This window comes from Channa argus, chromosome 10 (genome assembly GCF_033026475.1).
Source record: "Channa argus isolate prfri chromosome 10, Channa argus male v1.0, whole genome shotgun sequence".
In the NCBI taxonomy this organism is placed as follows: domain Eukaryota; kingdom Metazoa; phylum Chordata; class Actinopteri; order Anabantiformes; family Channidae; genus Channa; species Channa argus.
Genome location: NC_090206.1, coordinates 21,708,664 through 21,726,653, shown reverse-complemented (window position 1 = coordinate 21,726,653; position 17,990 = coordinate 21,708,664). Strand labels below are relative to the sequence as shown.

Here is a 17,990-nt window from a genome sequence, read left to right as displayed (position 1 = left end):
ATTGTTTTAATTACCTTTTATTGGCCTGGAAATTGTTTTCTATCTGTCTGGTTTCTCGGGTTTTCGACTGACTGGTGCTATAGCGACCCACTGCAATCAATAGAAATGTTCAGCGAATGGCCTCTGAAGGAAACCGAGGGCCTCCCACCCCACATCAAAGTGTCCTCTGAGATTTGAAAGCTTGGCACTGAGGCATCCATCTCTGTCCTCCCTTACTGTGGGCAACTGTGAAAGATTCTGGTCCTCTCAATAACTCTGAGGTACACTTGCAAAAGCTAACGCTACTTTTTATTTCTTTATTTATTTTAATTTTAATGCTTTTTTTTTTTTTAATTTACCAAAACCGTATCCATTTTAGAAAGGTTGATATTGCCTGACACAGGCTTGCATTTGTGCATTAAATGTTTGCTTTCTGCCCTTTTTCATTTCCTTCAAATGAAAAGCGGAAAAAAATGGTGCTTGCCTAAAATCCTCACTGTATAACCAAGGTTGAAAGCTGTTTTGTCCCTTTGGAAGGGATTCATTTCCACATGAAAAGAGAAGTTCTGTCCAATCCCTTTATACATGTCCATTTAGTTTGTACAACACAATACTAGACTAACAAAAGGCAATAGCCTTTATAGTGCGAATATAATGCTCTGCATATATATAGATTACACATCTATTGTTACTCTTGCTTTTTAACAGACATCGGACAAGACAAGACACAGTTTTGAACACGTCAGACTATCTGTCTGACCCCTTGGGGACAAATTCCTGCATAGATAGGTAGCGTAAGGGAGTGTACGCATAATTTGTCAATGTTGCTTTTTTATAATGTCCACAGGTCTCTCTGTCCCTGTGGTGTGGCCCATCTGTTTTCTCTGCTGATACTATACACGTGTAAAACATACAGAGCTGGGAAGAGAGATGCTCTTTTATTCCTTAATATATGCGATGCTCCTGGGCTTCAATGGTGAAGTTTCTGGTTCACGTTTTGTGTATTCAGGTAGGTTTCCTGCAAGCCGTACGTAGCCCGGGAAGCAAATGCAGCACATAATGGGGTAGGATGTTTCCGCATTTAATTTCAGTGACTGTTTGGACTTTCATCCACGGGTCTAATAAAGGCGCTGCACCACAGGACGCATGGATCAAGCGCTGCATGTTTATACAGATAAAACTGGATCCTGGTGAAACTGTCATCAATCTAAAAATTGTCTTTGGGCCTTTGGTTTGACATAAGCACATTTTCTATTGAATCCTTCCATCTCATTCATAATCCCTTAATGCTCTTTTCGGGATGTAAAACACAGCCATTTACTGTATGCACACTTATGTGCTGTGGTCTTTGAATTTGGTTGTTGAAAGTGAGTGGCCTCCAATAGAGGGCACAGTTGACTGCGTGGACACGCTCTGTGTGCTGTGTGGATGTGGGAAACTAAAACCTTGCCAGAGGTCTAACAAAAAAGGGAAATCTATATCAGGGATGGAAACTAAAGACGCGTTGTAGTCTGTAGAACATTTTTGTGGAACAGAATGAGCTATTTTCTTTGGTACAAGAAAGTGAAGGACTGTTAATCTATCATTAAACCTCTGGTGTAAGAAACTTAAAAGAACCTCCATGTGGATGAAATGTGTGAATATGTTGCTTAGTAACTAACTTCCACATATAGTTTCTCTGAAAAGCCCCCATTAATATTACAGAAAAAGGAAAAAGTAGTTTGTCTTAAAGTAGAGGAAAGAGGGAGGGCTGGAGGCAGGAGGCATATTACCTTCAGCGGCCCTTACAAGAATTCCTTTCCTTTTTTTATGTCCTTTCTTTTTTCCTTTCTTTTTTTTTTTTGCATGCCCTTGACTGAAGATTGAATGGCAGAGTTGGAGATAGATCGTAGAGCAGTTGCCTTTCATGCAGATAATGCCATTTGATGGAGGCATGTTTTTGATGTTCTCCGGCTATAATAGAAGAATCAAGCGTCGAAGGCCGGGGCTGATTTTGCTTGGAGAAAAGCTGTCCTCAGTGATAACTTCATCACTGCATGTGGTCGGACGTGGGGTAAATTCAGGAAGGGGATTAAAAAAAAAATTGCCCAGTCAGAGCTGCAGTAGTTGGCCCCCTATTGAGCAATGGGGCCCGCAGACCATAGCTTGAAGGTCTGTGATCTAGCATTGGTATTGTTGGTCTTTCTCTCTTCTCTCTCTCCCTCAGAACCAAAATGATTCGGTTTGAAAATGCCTTTCTAGTGGGATTAGTGAGCTCTTGCTTTTGTAATTAATGAAACTCTGCTTTCCACTGTCTATCCTCTAAATGCTATCATTTGAAGCCTATCAGATAGGGTCTCGTACGTTTTCTTCAATCATAAAGCTGATTCAAAGTAAGTGTGGTTTTGGTTTTTAAGACCAAGATGGAAAATGGCCAGGAGGCAAGTATACTTATCTCTGTAACCGGAGCTCATCAAGATGGAGTTTTCACACTTACAAATGCTGAAGAACTTCAGGTCCGCCTATGAAATCAGCAACTAAAGACCTATCAACCCCCTCAAAGCGGTCTGGTCTTCTATTGTGCGCAAATGTGACAGACATGGGGATGTAATCTTAAAAAAAAAAAACCTTTCTCAGTGGTTTGGGTTGATATCACTTAAATTGGCCATAGTTATTGCAAAGCCCTGCTGCTAATGATCAGTTCAACTGCAGATGGTGAATGGAGCTAAACAATATGAATCAGGCTTTATTTGACTGCCAGTCTAGAAGCCGCATTTTAATTCGAACACCAAGTCGTTTAGGCCTTTCTTGTTTATCTAACACTTTAATTAACAGCTTGAATAACCCTTAGCTGCTAGTGTTCGGTGAGAAATGGCACATTTATTTACATCAGCCTGCCGTTTCCCCCTTTTCCTTCCTTTTGTCAGTTTGAAAGTGAGAAATTGGAGATTTGAGCGTTAGCCAATTATACGGCAGCGCGCGCGACCATAGGTAAGCTTTAATGAGCAGCTTCTCAATAGGCTCCAAAAGAGGAGAGGAGGGAGCAGCTGAGGGGAAGCAGGCAGGTGGGATGAGAGGCTGGTGTGGCTCACAGTGAGGCCACCGCTGTTTCACAGTCAGTGTGTGGAGGTTAATTTCGAGTCTGCAGCAAACTACAAACTTGTGTTGCTTTAGGTGCTGCACGCGGATGCAGTCCTGTGAGGTAAAGACAAATTGTGTATTTTTGTTTTTATATAATGGACCTACTTTTGTGCCCACGTGCTGCAGGTCATAGTTGACCCACCTCGCCATTCACGGCCCTTCACCGCTGCCCCGGTGCTGATGCGCAGAGCAGACGCGACGCTGAGGAAAAGCGACGGGATGCGCAGTTTATCAGCTGACAAGTGCATATCGGACAAAAGAGCAGCTGAGCTGAAGCTCCGCATCATTACCGAGTGAGTTTTCCCTCTCTCTCTCTCTTTTCCCCCCCTTCAAACATCCTGCACCGCTGCTGGGCGACAGGAAACATATAACCGCGTTACCCCCCGAAGAGGGACAACTGCATTGTTGGAAGTATTGGCTGCGCCGAGCCACGGGGAGGACAGGGAAGCGTTCTTAGCAGAGACACGTTTCACACGGAGCTGCCAGCTGAAGCTCTCTGCTCCTGACACCACAACGCAGCACAACGCGCTCCTCTTCAGAAGCGGGGGCGATAGCTTTTTAACGTGGGAAACCAAGCCGAGGTCATTTCACTGGAAATTTCATACGGGCTTCTGAGAAGAATCACAACTGTGGCAAATTACACTCGAGGCTATATTGTGAGAAAGACCCCACGACGCACTCTTGCCCACTGCTGCCTGCAAGTTTGGACTAAAGCGCACCGCTGGAAGTTTACGTGCCGCTGCCTCGGGCTGAAGCTTCACGCAGGTCAGTGAGCTGTCAGGATTTTCTCTTTTGCATTGGCTCTGCTCAGATGTCACCTGCGCGATTTTACGAAATGGCAGAATCGGTGCTCCTTGTTCAACGCTGGTGTCTAATTTGTCCGTACTCTCTGTAGAAATATCCCCTGGCAAGATGTGGAACCGAAACCTAGCGGGATTCAAACCCCTGCTTCCCGCCAGGATCGTGATAAAATTACCTAGACTAGAAATTAACTAACTTTGATTCATACCCCGTGAATCTTTCAGCAGGATTGCTGCTTTAATCAGTACAAGTGTTGAGCGTTATGTATGCATGTCTGAACCGCTGAATCTTTTGAAAATGCATCACAATATCAAGTTCAGCCTTCTAAAAGATGGAGTTTATAAGAAGTCACGTATTTTGTTGAACAAAATAACATCTGAAATACACTAGATGTGCACTTTTAACAAGGTAATAGATCCTGTTTGAAAAGGGCATAGCAATTAAAAAAATTAAAGATTTGCAGGTCACTTTTTTTATCAGTGGTGACAATCAGAACATAATCCTCCTCTCAGTCTCCATCACCTCTCACCTCAGTGTCCTCCTCAGGACCTTGGACCTAAAACTGACCCACTGAGATGGCTTTGATCCAAATAAGATAATTTATCTGCACATAAAATGCAATTTAAAACCCAGAGTGCCTCTGGAGCTCTGTAAGTCACCTACAGCAGGTAAAATGTAGAAGTCCACTAATGATTTGAGTGCTGGTGAGCTTGCACACACTCAACTGTACCGAATCTGGGGTTTCAGCCTCAGGTGCAGGAGGTGGAGAAACTTCATCAAAGCCTCTAAATTTGAAGGAGGCCTGTAGGAAGTTTCTGTTAGGAGTCAAAGCCTCTTTGGTGGGACATTTGCCCACAGAAGCGTCACATTTTAGGGTTTTATTTTCTACATCAGGAGAGAGATCATTTGCCTGACAACCAATAAATGTACGTGTGACTTGATTTTGTTTGTTATACTGTTCTTAGAACTTGAGGGGCTAAAGGAAACAGTTTAGACATGGGCTGGATTTATTTCCTCCTTTTGTTGTCTCAGCTACAACCTGGTGACTTGTGTCAGTACTTGGTATGAGAGGGGGATGTTGATCTGATTTCATCGTGGTGTGTATTACGCTAAACGCAAACTGCAGTTACGCACATCTGAGTCCACATGATGGCCTAGAAGGACACGCATATCTGTCCAGCTAAATTGATTTATGGCTATTGTCCTGAGTGCTGTTGAGGAACTGCGGCAGTTGAGGCTGTTTTCTGTTTCGTGCTACTCCTCTAACAAGTACTGCAATCGTAAAGTAATACAGATTTTCAGCACTTCAGGCCTTAGTGTTGAGTAATGTCAGCCAAAGGGCTTGTTGGCCTGCCTGCAAATCATAACATATACTTCTTTTATTGCAGCATTCGGGCTTTGTTAGGTTTAAAGTGGCAGGTGTAATGTGCAAAATTTGTTGTAAAGTGATCGATACTCTCATCAAAATCTTTAGCCTTTGGCTGTTTCATGGGCCACATAAGACAAACAAAAAACCTGCAGACTACAAGACAAGCGGTCTTCTATCTTTTTGCCAGCTTGTAGAAGCATTACAGTGACAGTCTCCAGTGATATTATACATTTGGTTTTGTACTATAGGCATCAAGAGCATGAGAACAACTTGGGAAGAAAAAAAATATATATATATATTTTATTTTTTTTTAACAGTAGCGTTTATCATTTAAGTTCACATTCCTGAATTTGACATCATAGTGCTGTCTCGGTACCTGCAACAAAGCCCTGATGAATGACTTGTATTGCATTTACACTTCTCAGAAACACACACCTGGAGTGAGATGCTGCCCTAGTGAATATGAGGCAGTCGACACATTTTGCACAGTTCTACATGGGAAACCTAATATCTCAGCGAGACTGCGCCGTAATGATACACTGAGACATTTAAGCTGTCTGCTCTGACCCCTTATTGAAGCTTTAGCCTAATGCCACGGCTTCAAACTATATTGCCCTTTAATCCCATTAATCAAAGCAGTTGACTACAATTTGTGATGAGGACGAGAGCATGAAATTCTCGAGGTGAGGATTGTATTTATTTATTTATTTTACTACGGTCGGAGCTCGAAATCATCACACTTATTCAGAAATAGTAGAAGAACCGTGTACACAACACTGCTACAGCACATTCATATCCTTAAGTAATTTTCCCTTTCATTATTCCTGTGGAGAATTTAATATTCTGTGTGATGAGAACTGTCTCCTTAAGGGATAATGCCAGCTTGAATAGTGGCCCTAAACAGTTTTATAGATTGTTAAGGGGCAATCAAGATGACTCCTCTCCCTCAGTGGGGAAAAAGTAGTAAAAAAAGTGAACAGTAGTTGTGGAGGGAGAGTCTATGTACGGAACCGTGCCTGTAATATCTCACCTTATTACTTGTGGATGCCAACGGTGGCTCAGGAGATGACCTTATGAATTAAAACATTTGATATGGCAAACAGCATGGCTGAGTCGCCTGTTTCAACACATCAGAACAAACACGTGAAGGTTAATGCAGCCTTGTCAAACTACCCACAGCTCCCTTGGCTCGACGGATCGGTTCCATGTCATATTTACTTTACATAATTGCTGCCCTCTAATCTGTTACTATTAACACACAGCCTCACTTCACTTTCTTTTACCTGTTTTCTCTTTCATCCCACGGGATTAGCCGACATCGTGATAAATAGTTGCGTGAAAGTAAAGCATGAGTATGGTGCATTTAGGGTCTTTAGAAATCTCAAGAAACCAGGCTTTGGAATGGTAAATCATCCATTCACAGACAGACGGGAATATTTGCTGTTATTGACCCGAGGTCAGAGGATTATGTGGTTTGGCACAGCAATGTAACATGACAAACTTTACCTCACCACAAATAAATAAATAATTGAATAAATAATCCCCGCAAGTTTCCAAATTATTGTTAAAAGTCACCTAGGATGCTCTTGAAATGTGCTTAGTGTGGGGATATTTAGTGACAGCACTTGATGCATTACCACTGTGGTCCTTAACTACATTTTATGCAGCACAGGAGAAAAAAAACATGGTATGCATGTGAGCACTTCTAGGACTGTATATGCTTTGTCCTATCTCTGACGCCGTGCCACCATGTTTCCAAAAGGCTTTAATGATATCTGTATTTTTTTTTTCCCAATTTAAAGACCAATTTTGTTTCATTAATAAAGGAACGCCTTTAAGAGCTTAATTAGCAGCTACTAATATCTGTTAACCCAAAGATGAACGTGATGTAGTGTTGTCCAGTGAAAACCTCTGTTGAGTATAATGTGGTACCTCTCATTGCATTTAAATTAGACAGGGGAGAGACAGGGCTGTTCTTAGGGGAGCAGCCGTGGTACCTGCCTCATGGCTACTGGAGACTCACTTCATGACCTAACGTGTTGTGCATAACATAAATTGATTCCTGCATCTTATTGCAAGTAAACATGCAAATGTGTTGGTGGTAATTTACATGTGTAGGTGTTCCTGGGAAAAAAAACTGCTCAGGCAATAAGTGTTTATGCTGAAGTGGAAGCCATACTTTAGCTGGGAAAGGGTTTACTTTAAATGAAGAGAGGGAGGAAAAAGAGAAATATTCAAGCTTGACAGCTCTTGGTTTTGTTTCAAACATTTACTGCTGCTCTCTGGCCAGAGCGGGCTGAGATGAAAGCCACCTGTGATTAGCCACAGGATGCTGTCCTGCTGGTCCAGCTCTGGGAGTGGCACCGCTTCACACTGTTGTAACCTACAGATTAACATTTATGGCTCAGCATGCTCTGGTGGACTTTCTGGGTCAAGACCAAGTGGCAAGATTGAAGAGTGGGCCTGACTTTGTAACAGTACAACTCTCCCAGTGTGCTTGGGGCTGAGCCTGGCGGGAAGAGCCAAACAGAAATGTGCTTGGTTCTGTCATAGGGAGAATAAAATAGAAATGCATTGTGCGCTCTGCTTGCCCTCAGTGAATAGCGGTGCGGTTTCTAGGCTCAGCCTTTGTGAAATACAGACATTATATTCCAACACTGGAAACGATACATATTTAAAGGACATTACGTGACAAATCCTTTCTGTCATTACTGTAGCTGCTACACATGAATAGATTTGACTTAAAAGCCTCTGAAACATATTGTGAAGCTCTGATTAAAAATTTTGATGTAGACAAGTTCTCAAGGTAAAAACAGTTTTTACCTTACTCGACACTTTAACTTGCCAAAATTATTAATAGGGGTTTCTTTTGTTGATGTGCTATTATTGCACAAAGCAATGTTGGCACCATAGGAGGTTTCCAAAATGGCTTCAAACTGCCAAGGACCTTATGTCTGGTCTTTTGTGGCTCCTGGACAGCCCAGTGGGAAGTTGGGCGTCAGCTATGCTTGTCGATTGAACCGCTTGACGGCCTCAATAATTTAGTTGACAGGTGAACTCTGTTGTTGAAAGCTGCAGAGGTCTGGTGGGTGACGAGGAGTGATGATGGGACAGGGCGGAGGCGCTAGTTTGTGTGGGGAGGCAGTTGGCAACACTTCCTCTGTCTTTTTATTGTCAGCAGGGTTAAGAAGGAAAAAAATATTGAATGTCAGACTATTGAAGAGTGTAAAACTGGTGCCTCAGACTCAGTGTAATGGTATACAGGTCAGCAATCTTTGACTTCCACTGGAGAGCGGTGTGCATTCAGAAGTTGGTTGCTACAGAGCAGACTCTCAAAGTTTCACCCCTGATTTCATGTGGGTGAATTTTCAGATTGATGTTTCTTTAATAAGGCCTGCATTCTCTCAGTATTCTGATAGTGTACCATCGTGACCTACATACTCCTTAAAACGCTGACAACTGGAGAATAAAACCCCCCGATTTCTTTATGTATTGTGTGGTTTGTGGCACCACATGCCTGAAGAGAAAACAGAGTCGATATAATATTCTCTGTAAAGTGCAATAGTTGTATCCATTGCCTGCACAAAATTAGTGCTTCTTCTAATTTCGACTTATTGAAGTGCATATTTTGATTCTTTTTGTAACACTTATGCAGATGTGCGGCTACAGCAGCGGGTAAAAGTCTATTTGGTCAGATTTCAAATTTTCAGCAGTTGCAGTAGCAGTGGCGTATTGCATTCCCGTTGCAGCATTGAAGCACTCCCTCGTACTCTTCAGTTGTCTGCCACTATTATATGATTGCTGTGTATATTCCATCTGGTCCTGCGCTTGCAAAAATAGGGAGGTTTAGTTTGTTGTTACAATCATGTGAGATGCATTTAAATGACACCCAATGTCAGCATTTTAGATATATCTCTGCGTTTGAATGTGCGGCTATCTGGTTGCCAGGTTTGTATGCTCCCAGCGTTTCAAATGTAGTTTGAGTAATGATTTTCAGCCCCTTTCTGAGGGCTCTATTGACAAGCTACAGAAATGCTACAATAATGCCTCCAGATGTCTAGATTAGGCCGCCAAGCAAGGCTGATATTTGATTGAGAATTTCTAATTAAAAATTCCCCCCTGTTGATCTAAATAAATAAGACACGGACAATAATCATTTTTCTCAGGAACACTCTTGCCCATTTGCTTTTGTTTGTTGTGGACAGATATGATGTGAATTTCATTTTTTCGATCACCCTCCGTGGTGTTGTGATTGCTCTGTAGCTTCATTACAATGCAGCTGCGGCATCACCGCAATTTAATTTATTTCCGTAACAATGGGTCGATCGTGGATTTGTCCGTGAATTGCCACAGGTCTGTGGCGGTGATTTTATTTTTGCACACCTTGGAGTCAATTCATTATGAGTAAGCATTAGAAGACAGTTGTTGACACCATGTAGCAAGATTCTCAATTAAGCGAATGTACATGAACATCATTACTTCCTTAGATCCCCTGTGTGAAATAACACTGCAGTGATACCAATTTGAAAGACTATCAAACTGTGGCCCATTGAATTAAGACTGTCTGGTGTAATTGGGTGTGTGATATGGAAGGGAGAGCCTATTTTGATAAGAGCTGGGTTCAATACTAGTAGCCTTGGATATAGACAAACACTGGAGACTGTATGTATGAATGCACTGAAAAACCTTTTATTACCATTTGAGAAAAAGGAAGAGAGTGCGGAAGAAACATTATAAAATACTTTTTTTTCTTTTATATTGCAATTGCCCAAACCTAGCAATTACATATTAAAAAAAAAGAAAAAGAAAAATCTTTTTGGCTGTGCTTGCATTTTCCCACTAAAGATTCAATGAATATATATACTGTCACTGGTGAAGGGTTATTTGGGGGATTTGTAAACATCTCTGCTCAGCTTATTATGTTGTTTCCTGGCACTGGCAGATGCCTTTTTTTTAAATTATTTAATTCACACAGGCAAAAGCGCAAACAATAAAATGGCTAGGATTAGATGTTGACCGCTACAATTTACTAGTGACGGACAAGAAAAGTAAAACAAAACAACTCGCTGAGTTGAGTTTAGTTGAGGTTTTGGTTGATTTTTGTTTTCCATGGTCATTGCAGCTTTGTTTATCTTTTTTTTCCCTGAAACAACGAGGGATGAAGCTTCAAGCTCAATGTGTGGAATAATGTGAAGTGTCTCTATCAGAGATTTGCATCATTTTATTCCACTTGTGAATATTCTGCATCATACACAGAGACAAGAGACTTAGCACGGGGGCAGGATTTCATCAGCTTTCCTGCGTCTCACTGAGTGTAGTAAGCTCATCCGTCACCAAGTATGCTAAGGAGGTAGCTGCCACTGGAATTTAATTGCTGGTAAACGCTGTCATGATTGTGTTTGCTCTTTTTCCCTCTCCCTCACCTTCTCTCTTTGTCTGTGTTTCTGATCCTCTCTTACACGCTCAGTGATTGGGGATGTGAGATAAAGAATTCGCGCATTTTACTAATCTGCAACAAATGTACCTTTTCATGGTACAGGAACATAAAACTTAATTACGCTAACATCTTTGACCAGATTGCATACAGAAGGATGAGCTAATCGAAACATTGATCATCTTGTCTCTGATTGTCATGTATTTTTAGGTAATAGTTCCACAATTCATGTTGCAGCAGAGGATTTAGGCACTGAGCCTCGATAAAGAACGAACACAATCTGGTTCAGATGGCATCCAGAATTCAGAGTCTGGGCAACGTGCTGCAGACAAACACTTCTGTGTCTCCAGAATCACTGGTGTCAGGGGGAAACAGGCAGCATCTGATGGAACACTGCCCTGGTTCTCCCTCTCCTCTTCTCCAAGTGCTGGGAGGCACAAAAAAAAAAGAGGGAGGGCAGAGAAAGAAGAGGAACTGAAAGAGGAGAGGGAGAGAAGCCCGTCAAGAAGGAAAGGGAGAGAGAGACTCAACAAGATGAATTATGCAAAGCTGTCAGAGGCGGCTATTGTTGGAGGTGCTGGCTGTGTTAAAGGGAGCCAGCCCTGATCTCCACCAACCATACTCCATCAACCACTCACACTCCCCATGGCTGAGAGCCGTCTGATCTGTGCTCCGGCAAATGGCCAACAACAAGATGCGGAGGGGGGAGGTAGGGGGACGAGCCAGGGCACTTGGTGACAGGTGGATTGTCTTGGAGGGACACACCAGCGCCGACAAGTATGCTCTTTATTACCATTATTTACAGAGGTCACCGACAGGGAGATCTGAGCTGATATGTACAGCGGCCCTGCGGAAATATAATTACCGAACAAAGCCTTGGTGAAGAGTTGCCATTTCAGCATTCTGGTCAGCGGTGGCTACTCCTGTTTTGCAAAACACTTTGTGTGCTGATGTCAGGAGTGTGTGTGCAAGCTCTGTGGAAGGCAGTGAGATATATAGTTTTCATGTAGGCTATTGAAATAAATAATTCATATATACATTTAAAACCCTCGATGAAAAAGAAATTCTAAGATGGAGGGATGGTAACAATAACTTCTCAAGTGGGGGAAAATGGTTTGGTGGGTATTGTTGGGACAGGTCATGTGTGATTGAAATGACTTTTGCCCTGCTGTTCATGCAGTATTACACGTAGCTCAGTGTTTTTTTTTTTTTTTTATTCCAATAACCTATGTTCACACATGCCTTTTTTTCCACTCTTTGTTTTAGCCATATATCTGTCAGCTTTGTGACCTTATTACTGTAGACAAACAGGTGACCATTTACACCCAGATGCAGAAAATATACATTTATTTATATTGGTCAGTTCATCTTCTTTATGAAGGGATTATTATTACAATTTTTAAAGTAAAAAAAACAAAACAACGTGTTCTAGTAAAACTGTTTTCTGTATTTCACATAAGAGACTTTGTCTGTGTGTGTGTGAGGGTGAGCGTGTGGATGAGGGGTCTGCAAACTGCTGTAGGATGGCAACTAACAATTATTTGCATTATTTTAATGCTTTTTTTTCTTTTAATTAGTCATCATTTATTAGTTGATAACATGTTAGAAATACAGTACAAAACAATACCAATCACAACTACCCCAAACTCAATGTAGTGTTTTTAAAGGTCTTATTTCTAGGCAACCAGTAGTCTAAAACCCAAAGACATTCAATGAACAGTTCTGATGAAGCAAAATCCCCCAGTGGGCAAGCTGGAACAAGAGAATTAATGAATTCATTTTGTTCCTTGATCAATGACTCAAACGTTTCCTTTACAGTAGGATTAATTTTATGTTCATTGACTGATTGATTATTTATTTTTTCTTGCACTAATCACTCGGCTAATCAATTTAGCACAGCTTGGAAAGTTGGTCTTGTTGCTTAAAGCGTCAACAAATCCTTTCCTTTTGCGTTTTTGATGAATAACGTATTGAATGTGATTTAATATTCAATTAAGTTTGTATAATACATCGTATTGGTTCCAAGTCATCTTAAAAAGGTTACGCTTTCCTTTGGTCCTCCCTTCCAAGTCCCCATGTTGGAAACTTAAAACATAGCCACACTTATCTTTGATGAATAACATACTATTAATCAGACATGAAACAAGTAAATCTCACTTGGCTCCTTGAAGCCTCTCCAACAGCCCTGAAGAGCCAGTTGACTTGAACACATTTCTTCACACCAAATTATACAGATGGTTTATGGTTTATGCTTCAACAAAGTGCCAAGGTGTAGGACAGTACTGGGTGTCAGGGGGACTGTATTCAACTGACATGGGAGTCGTTGGAATGTGTGTGGGACCGCACTGCCTAGATCATGAACTGCCTTTTTTCCTGCCTCAGTGACTCGCCAGAGGACCTTTGTGTGACACTAATTTTGCAGTGTCGACTATTCCACCGAGCGGTCACGGGTGACTGACTGTCCTGATTCAACTGTATGATCAGAGGTAAAAAGGAAATGTAGAAGTGAGTGATACTGGAAATGTAAAAGCACAACTGTTCTATACTATAATGTTGTGTATTCCTAAACCATCAACTGACATTTGACTCACCCAAAGTTCTTCCAGACATCTCTAAATCGATCTTTACCGATAGCTCAAGTTTTCCTGTGTCCTCCTGTTTGGAAATTCTTAAAATAAAACTTGCCTTATTCACGAGTACCTACTCTGACTGGCTGAAGGTGTGGCCTCCCCATTCACCTCCAGCCAACGGGAACATAGCCTTATTAATAATACATACTCTCATATGCTGTCCAAACAAATATTTTTCAGATGTAGCTGGCAGCTAATTTAGCTTTAGGACAAACATAGAGTAACTAATATGTCAATGAGTGTGAGGTCACGACAGGCACAGTTTTAACCAGGGATGTATTCTGTGAAAGTTACTTGGTGGCACATACACCCGAGAAACGGCCTCATTCTACAGATGTTAGACACAGAAATTACCAGGACGATCCTCACGTTTCTGTGTTTCTGGGCCCATTCAGCACGAACACTGATGTCTTTCTCCAGGTGCACCTCTCTGCTTACTGCACACAGGGATGGGGATAAAATTAAGTAATTTGGCAGCTTTTCACTTTGGAGCTGAAATTGGATGGATCAATCAGTTCAAACACTATCTTGTAGCCGCTACATTTGCAATGATTATCTATGGGGGGGAAACACATTGGGCTACTGTGCCTCTTGTGATGCGTAGCGCATTATGTTGCAGTATGTTGGCCACTATGGGAAAATAGCTTTAATCCTCAGTGCCAATCATGTAGGCTTGGTTTCAACACAAATTTTAAAATGAGGCTTTTTTTTTTTTCATTTTGTTTTTTCTACTAAATTATATTTAATTTATTTCAACCAGAGACATACTCTTGACTTTTATTCTTCTCTGCTTAAAGTAGTCTATTTCAAACTGTGGTTAAAACCTCTGACACCAAATAGAATTCCCCCTAAAGCCTCTGTGACATTTTAAAGTGCCACAAATGTCTCTCGTATCTGTTGTGTCCCCCTGTGCCAGCCTATGTTCAAGCAGGATACACTGCGTTGTGAAAAAGATTGCATCTTTGGGTCCTCCGAGTCATGCAAGAATGTTTTATAGGGGGATGTGTGGTCACTCAAGAGCTTGTAGCTGATTAGGACACAAATCTAATTCCTCCTATACTGGGGGTAGCAGCTCAGTGAGTAGGACTTACAGCCTTAGCTGTTTATCAGACAGGGAATCTCTTTACAAGACCATAAAGAAGACGGGGATCGTAATCAGGGAGGCTTCTGGGCGTGTCTGCTTGTGCTCAACCTATACATTAATCTGCCAATCTTGATGGGTGTGTACAATTTCCTGAAAGTGATGAGATGTGAGTGAGATGTCCTGTGGCATTGTAAAACAAGTGTGTGGGGGTGGTGTTTAGAGTTGAGTGTCAGGGTTACAAGAGAGTGTGCCGCTGATTGCATCTCAGCCCATCGGGGAACACAATGATATCCAGCAACTCTGAGAGGAAGCCAAAAAAAAAAAGTTGAAGAGGCCTAGAACATCTCACAATTTTCATTATCCCTGCATCCTGTACTCCACCCGTGACTTCCTCAGTTTTTGGGAATTCTCTCCGGGGCTGGTGCTATCTTGCAGTGCGACAGTACGGTGTCCTGGCTTCACTGGAAGGTTTTGATGCTTGATGTGAAACGAAGTAGATCTCATTTGGGGAAAGAAGGAGTCTGATACTCCAGTCTTACAGCTCAGCCAAGAGAGAAATGAAAGTGTGTGTGTGTGTGTCTGTGTCAGGAGGCAGGGGAAAATGGCTGGTAATAAACACTTCTGTGACACACTGGGGCTCCCATCCACATTCCACTCAAGGGTTTTTTGTGGATTAGTCACATTCTCATTCCCCTTGTCCACATTTTAAAGCACTGCCTTCACCTGTGAGAGGATCTTTTTTTGAATTTTGTACAAATTAAGGATTTCACTGCAGACACATCTACTATTATTTTTTTTTTTACACTAATTGACAATCCACAGACCTCACTGTAAACACTTTTAATTGGGACAACTTCATACAGGAAAAATATTCCTAATGAAAGCTGTTGACTGAATCTTCTGTAGGCTGTCTAGAGAAAAATTCTTGGGTACATTTTTTTTTTTTTTTTTTTTTTTTTTTTTTTTTTTGGAAATGCATTTATATTGTGTTTTGAGCACCTCAGAATAAGTTCCATTTTCATTCAGGCTTGCATGGCTAAATACTAGAAGTAACACAGGATTTAGGCAACCAGCCCTTTATTTAAAATAAAATAAAAATAATTAAATAAACACACACACACACACACACACACACACACACACACACACACTTTACCATGTATGTCATGTCATTACATAATTTTGTTTGAGTTATACTTAGAATAAAAAACTCCAGTTTGACTTGTGCTTTATTTCACCAACATTTCAGACTTGGTGGACATTAATTTTGGATTATTGTCATGGGAAAATCTCTGTGTATTTCCTCCCAGAAACATGAATGTTTGACTCTTAAGAAGTGGTAATATTGTGTAAAACTGTCGGTAGGTTTTTTCAAACAGTCTTCGCTTGATGTCAATTCAGATGTTTGAGGTTTTAAAGGCTAAAACAGGCGGAATAAGAAGGTGATCTTCTCTTAAGAGGGGGAAGTCGTGTGTGGCAAGAGTTCACGGGTGAGGTTTCAGGGGTGGGGAGGTAGCAGTGGGGGTGGGGCAGTGAGAAGGGGATAAGTGTGTGTGCTTTTGAAGATGAAGCAGATGGATTAGTATTATCTGAGCTCCTTGCTTCCTTTCCTCTTCTCTCTTTCTCCAGGTAGAAGAAGTGACCGACGGAGGTTCCGAAGTGGGGAGGGGAAAATCTGTACAGGACAACAATCACAACCAGAACAGGGAGAGAAACGAGTGAAATAATCCAGTGGCAAGTGTCTTAAGGAGAGTGTCGGTGGTGAAGGGGAGGGAGTTGGATGCCCAGCATGCAGGCAGCATGGAACGGGTGAGGGAGCAGCGGCCTTTCTGCTCGCTGTCCAAGAGCCAGAGAGACAGAGAGAGAGACTGCGAGAGAGACAAAGATCGGGAGCGCCGTTACACTGCCTCTTCGGCCGACCGGGAGGAGGGTGCCTGTCGCGTACCCACTCAGAAATCCTACAGCTCCAGCGAGACGCTCCAGGCATTTGACCATGACCCTTCACGAATGCTGTTTGGAGGCAGAGTCAAGGAGATGGTCCACAAGGAAAGTGCAGAGTACAGCAGGCCAGGTTAGCAAGAGCAAATGTTTACTGAAGTTGTCCAACTGAAGGATCTGTCAATGTTTGTCAGATGAATCTCCATAATACAGGCTAACTGGGGTTCTTATGGAGCCTGCTGCAGATAAGTAGAAGACACTTGAAGGTCTGTATTATCAACTTATGTCAGTTTGCTGACCTTGACCTACAAAAAGGAGGATTTGTGGTTTAAAAACATCTCAGTATTGGGTACTAAATGCATTTGAGCTTCTTATTTTTCTAATTCTGAAGAGTCAGTTCTGCTAATAAATTTGAGAGTCTTTACATCAGTGTTAATTTTCGTGTGTGTAATATGGGACATCATTAGTAAATGGGTGCATTTTGTTGTATGTTTGTTTTAGCTAAACCACCACTTCTGTCTTCTGCCGAATCTCTGCAAGTTTGACAATAAATAACAGTACGACGCCATTATGTTAGACAGCGGTAAACACAATTAAAAAATATCAAACAGAGGCACAGTTTAGTTTCATTTTTCAGAAACACTGGGTGAGTTTCCTCTGAAAGTGGGCCACTCTGACCTTATAAAACGCTCATACCCTGCCGGACTGTTAAAATAATATGTATTAAAAAAAAACAACTCAGTAAATAACACTCTCCTTTCATTGGCTGTTAGAAAGTGCTTTAATATCTGTAATTAAAAAGTTCGAGCCATTTATTTTGTTTTATGGCACTCTTTTGCCTCGTAAGATTGCAATTAGAAAATCTATCCATTACTCCCTTACATTTTCTTGGTGCTAATTGGTGCCCATTTTAGAATTAATGGGATTATGATGAAGTTGTGGGAAGAATGCTAGTTTTCTTCATTTCTTTTTCAAATCTGAGCATTTAATGTTAATGACTATTTCTTACATCATTAACAGTAATGTTAGATTTAATGTTATTCATCTGGAGAGAGAACATATTTTCTATAGATGAGTGTAGAAACTGTATCTGCTCACTGGGCTGTGTGATAGTGTATGAAAATATCTACATTAAATAATCAATTTAAACAGATTTTTTTTTTTTTACATTAAGAAATCCATCTTCTGTAGCATTTGACATTTCTATTTTCAAATGTTGCTCACTTCTACACTATTTCCTAGTAAATAGAAATCATTTTACAAAGGAGCAATAAATGGGATGTTATAAATTTCTTACTCACTTTAAGAAGCTAAATTGGGCATGAAGGTAAATTGTAACATTCACAGATCATAACAAGCATATTTACTGGTATTTGTTATGTATTTATTTGTATTTGTATTTCTTATTTTACAACTATAATTTTGTATTACAGCACTGTCACCTCTGACCTTGAAATCCAAAATTTATTGCAGATAAATAAAATGCAGTTCCACTGATTTCTGCTTACTAAGTGCTAAATATATACATTTTTTAATTGTTTATTTATTTTTAAATGAGTTTGCCTGATATCATTTACATTTCAGATAAATACAAATTACATAAATAAATTAATGAGGAAGGGTTGACAGAGATGC

At 41.0% G+C, this 17,990-nt stretch overlaps 1 protein-coding gene across 7 annotated transcripts in view; it reads left to right on the top strand.

Moving 5' to 3' along the window:
• The first annotated feature begins 3,069 nt into the window (after window positions 1–3,069).
• The window catches only part of si:dkey-237h12.3 (teneurin-3), a 136,573-nt gene continuing 121,652 nt past the window's right edge, over window positions 3,070–17,990 (top strand). For all 7 annotated transcript variants that reach the window (XM_067517767.1, XM_067517764.1, XM_067517763.1 and 4 more), the window contains exons 1-2: window positions 3,070–3,864; window positions 16,047–16,488. In XM_067517767.1, the coding sequence (XP_067373868.1) occupies window positions 16,218–16,488 (271 nt within the window). In that variant the 5' untranslated portion in view covers window positions 3,070–3,864; window positions 16,047–16,217. The remainder of the gene's footprint in view (window positions 3,865–16,046; window positions 16,489–17,990) is intronic.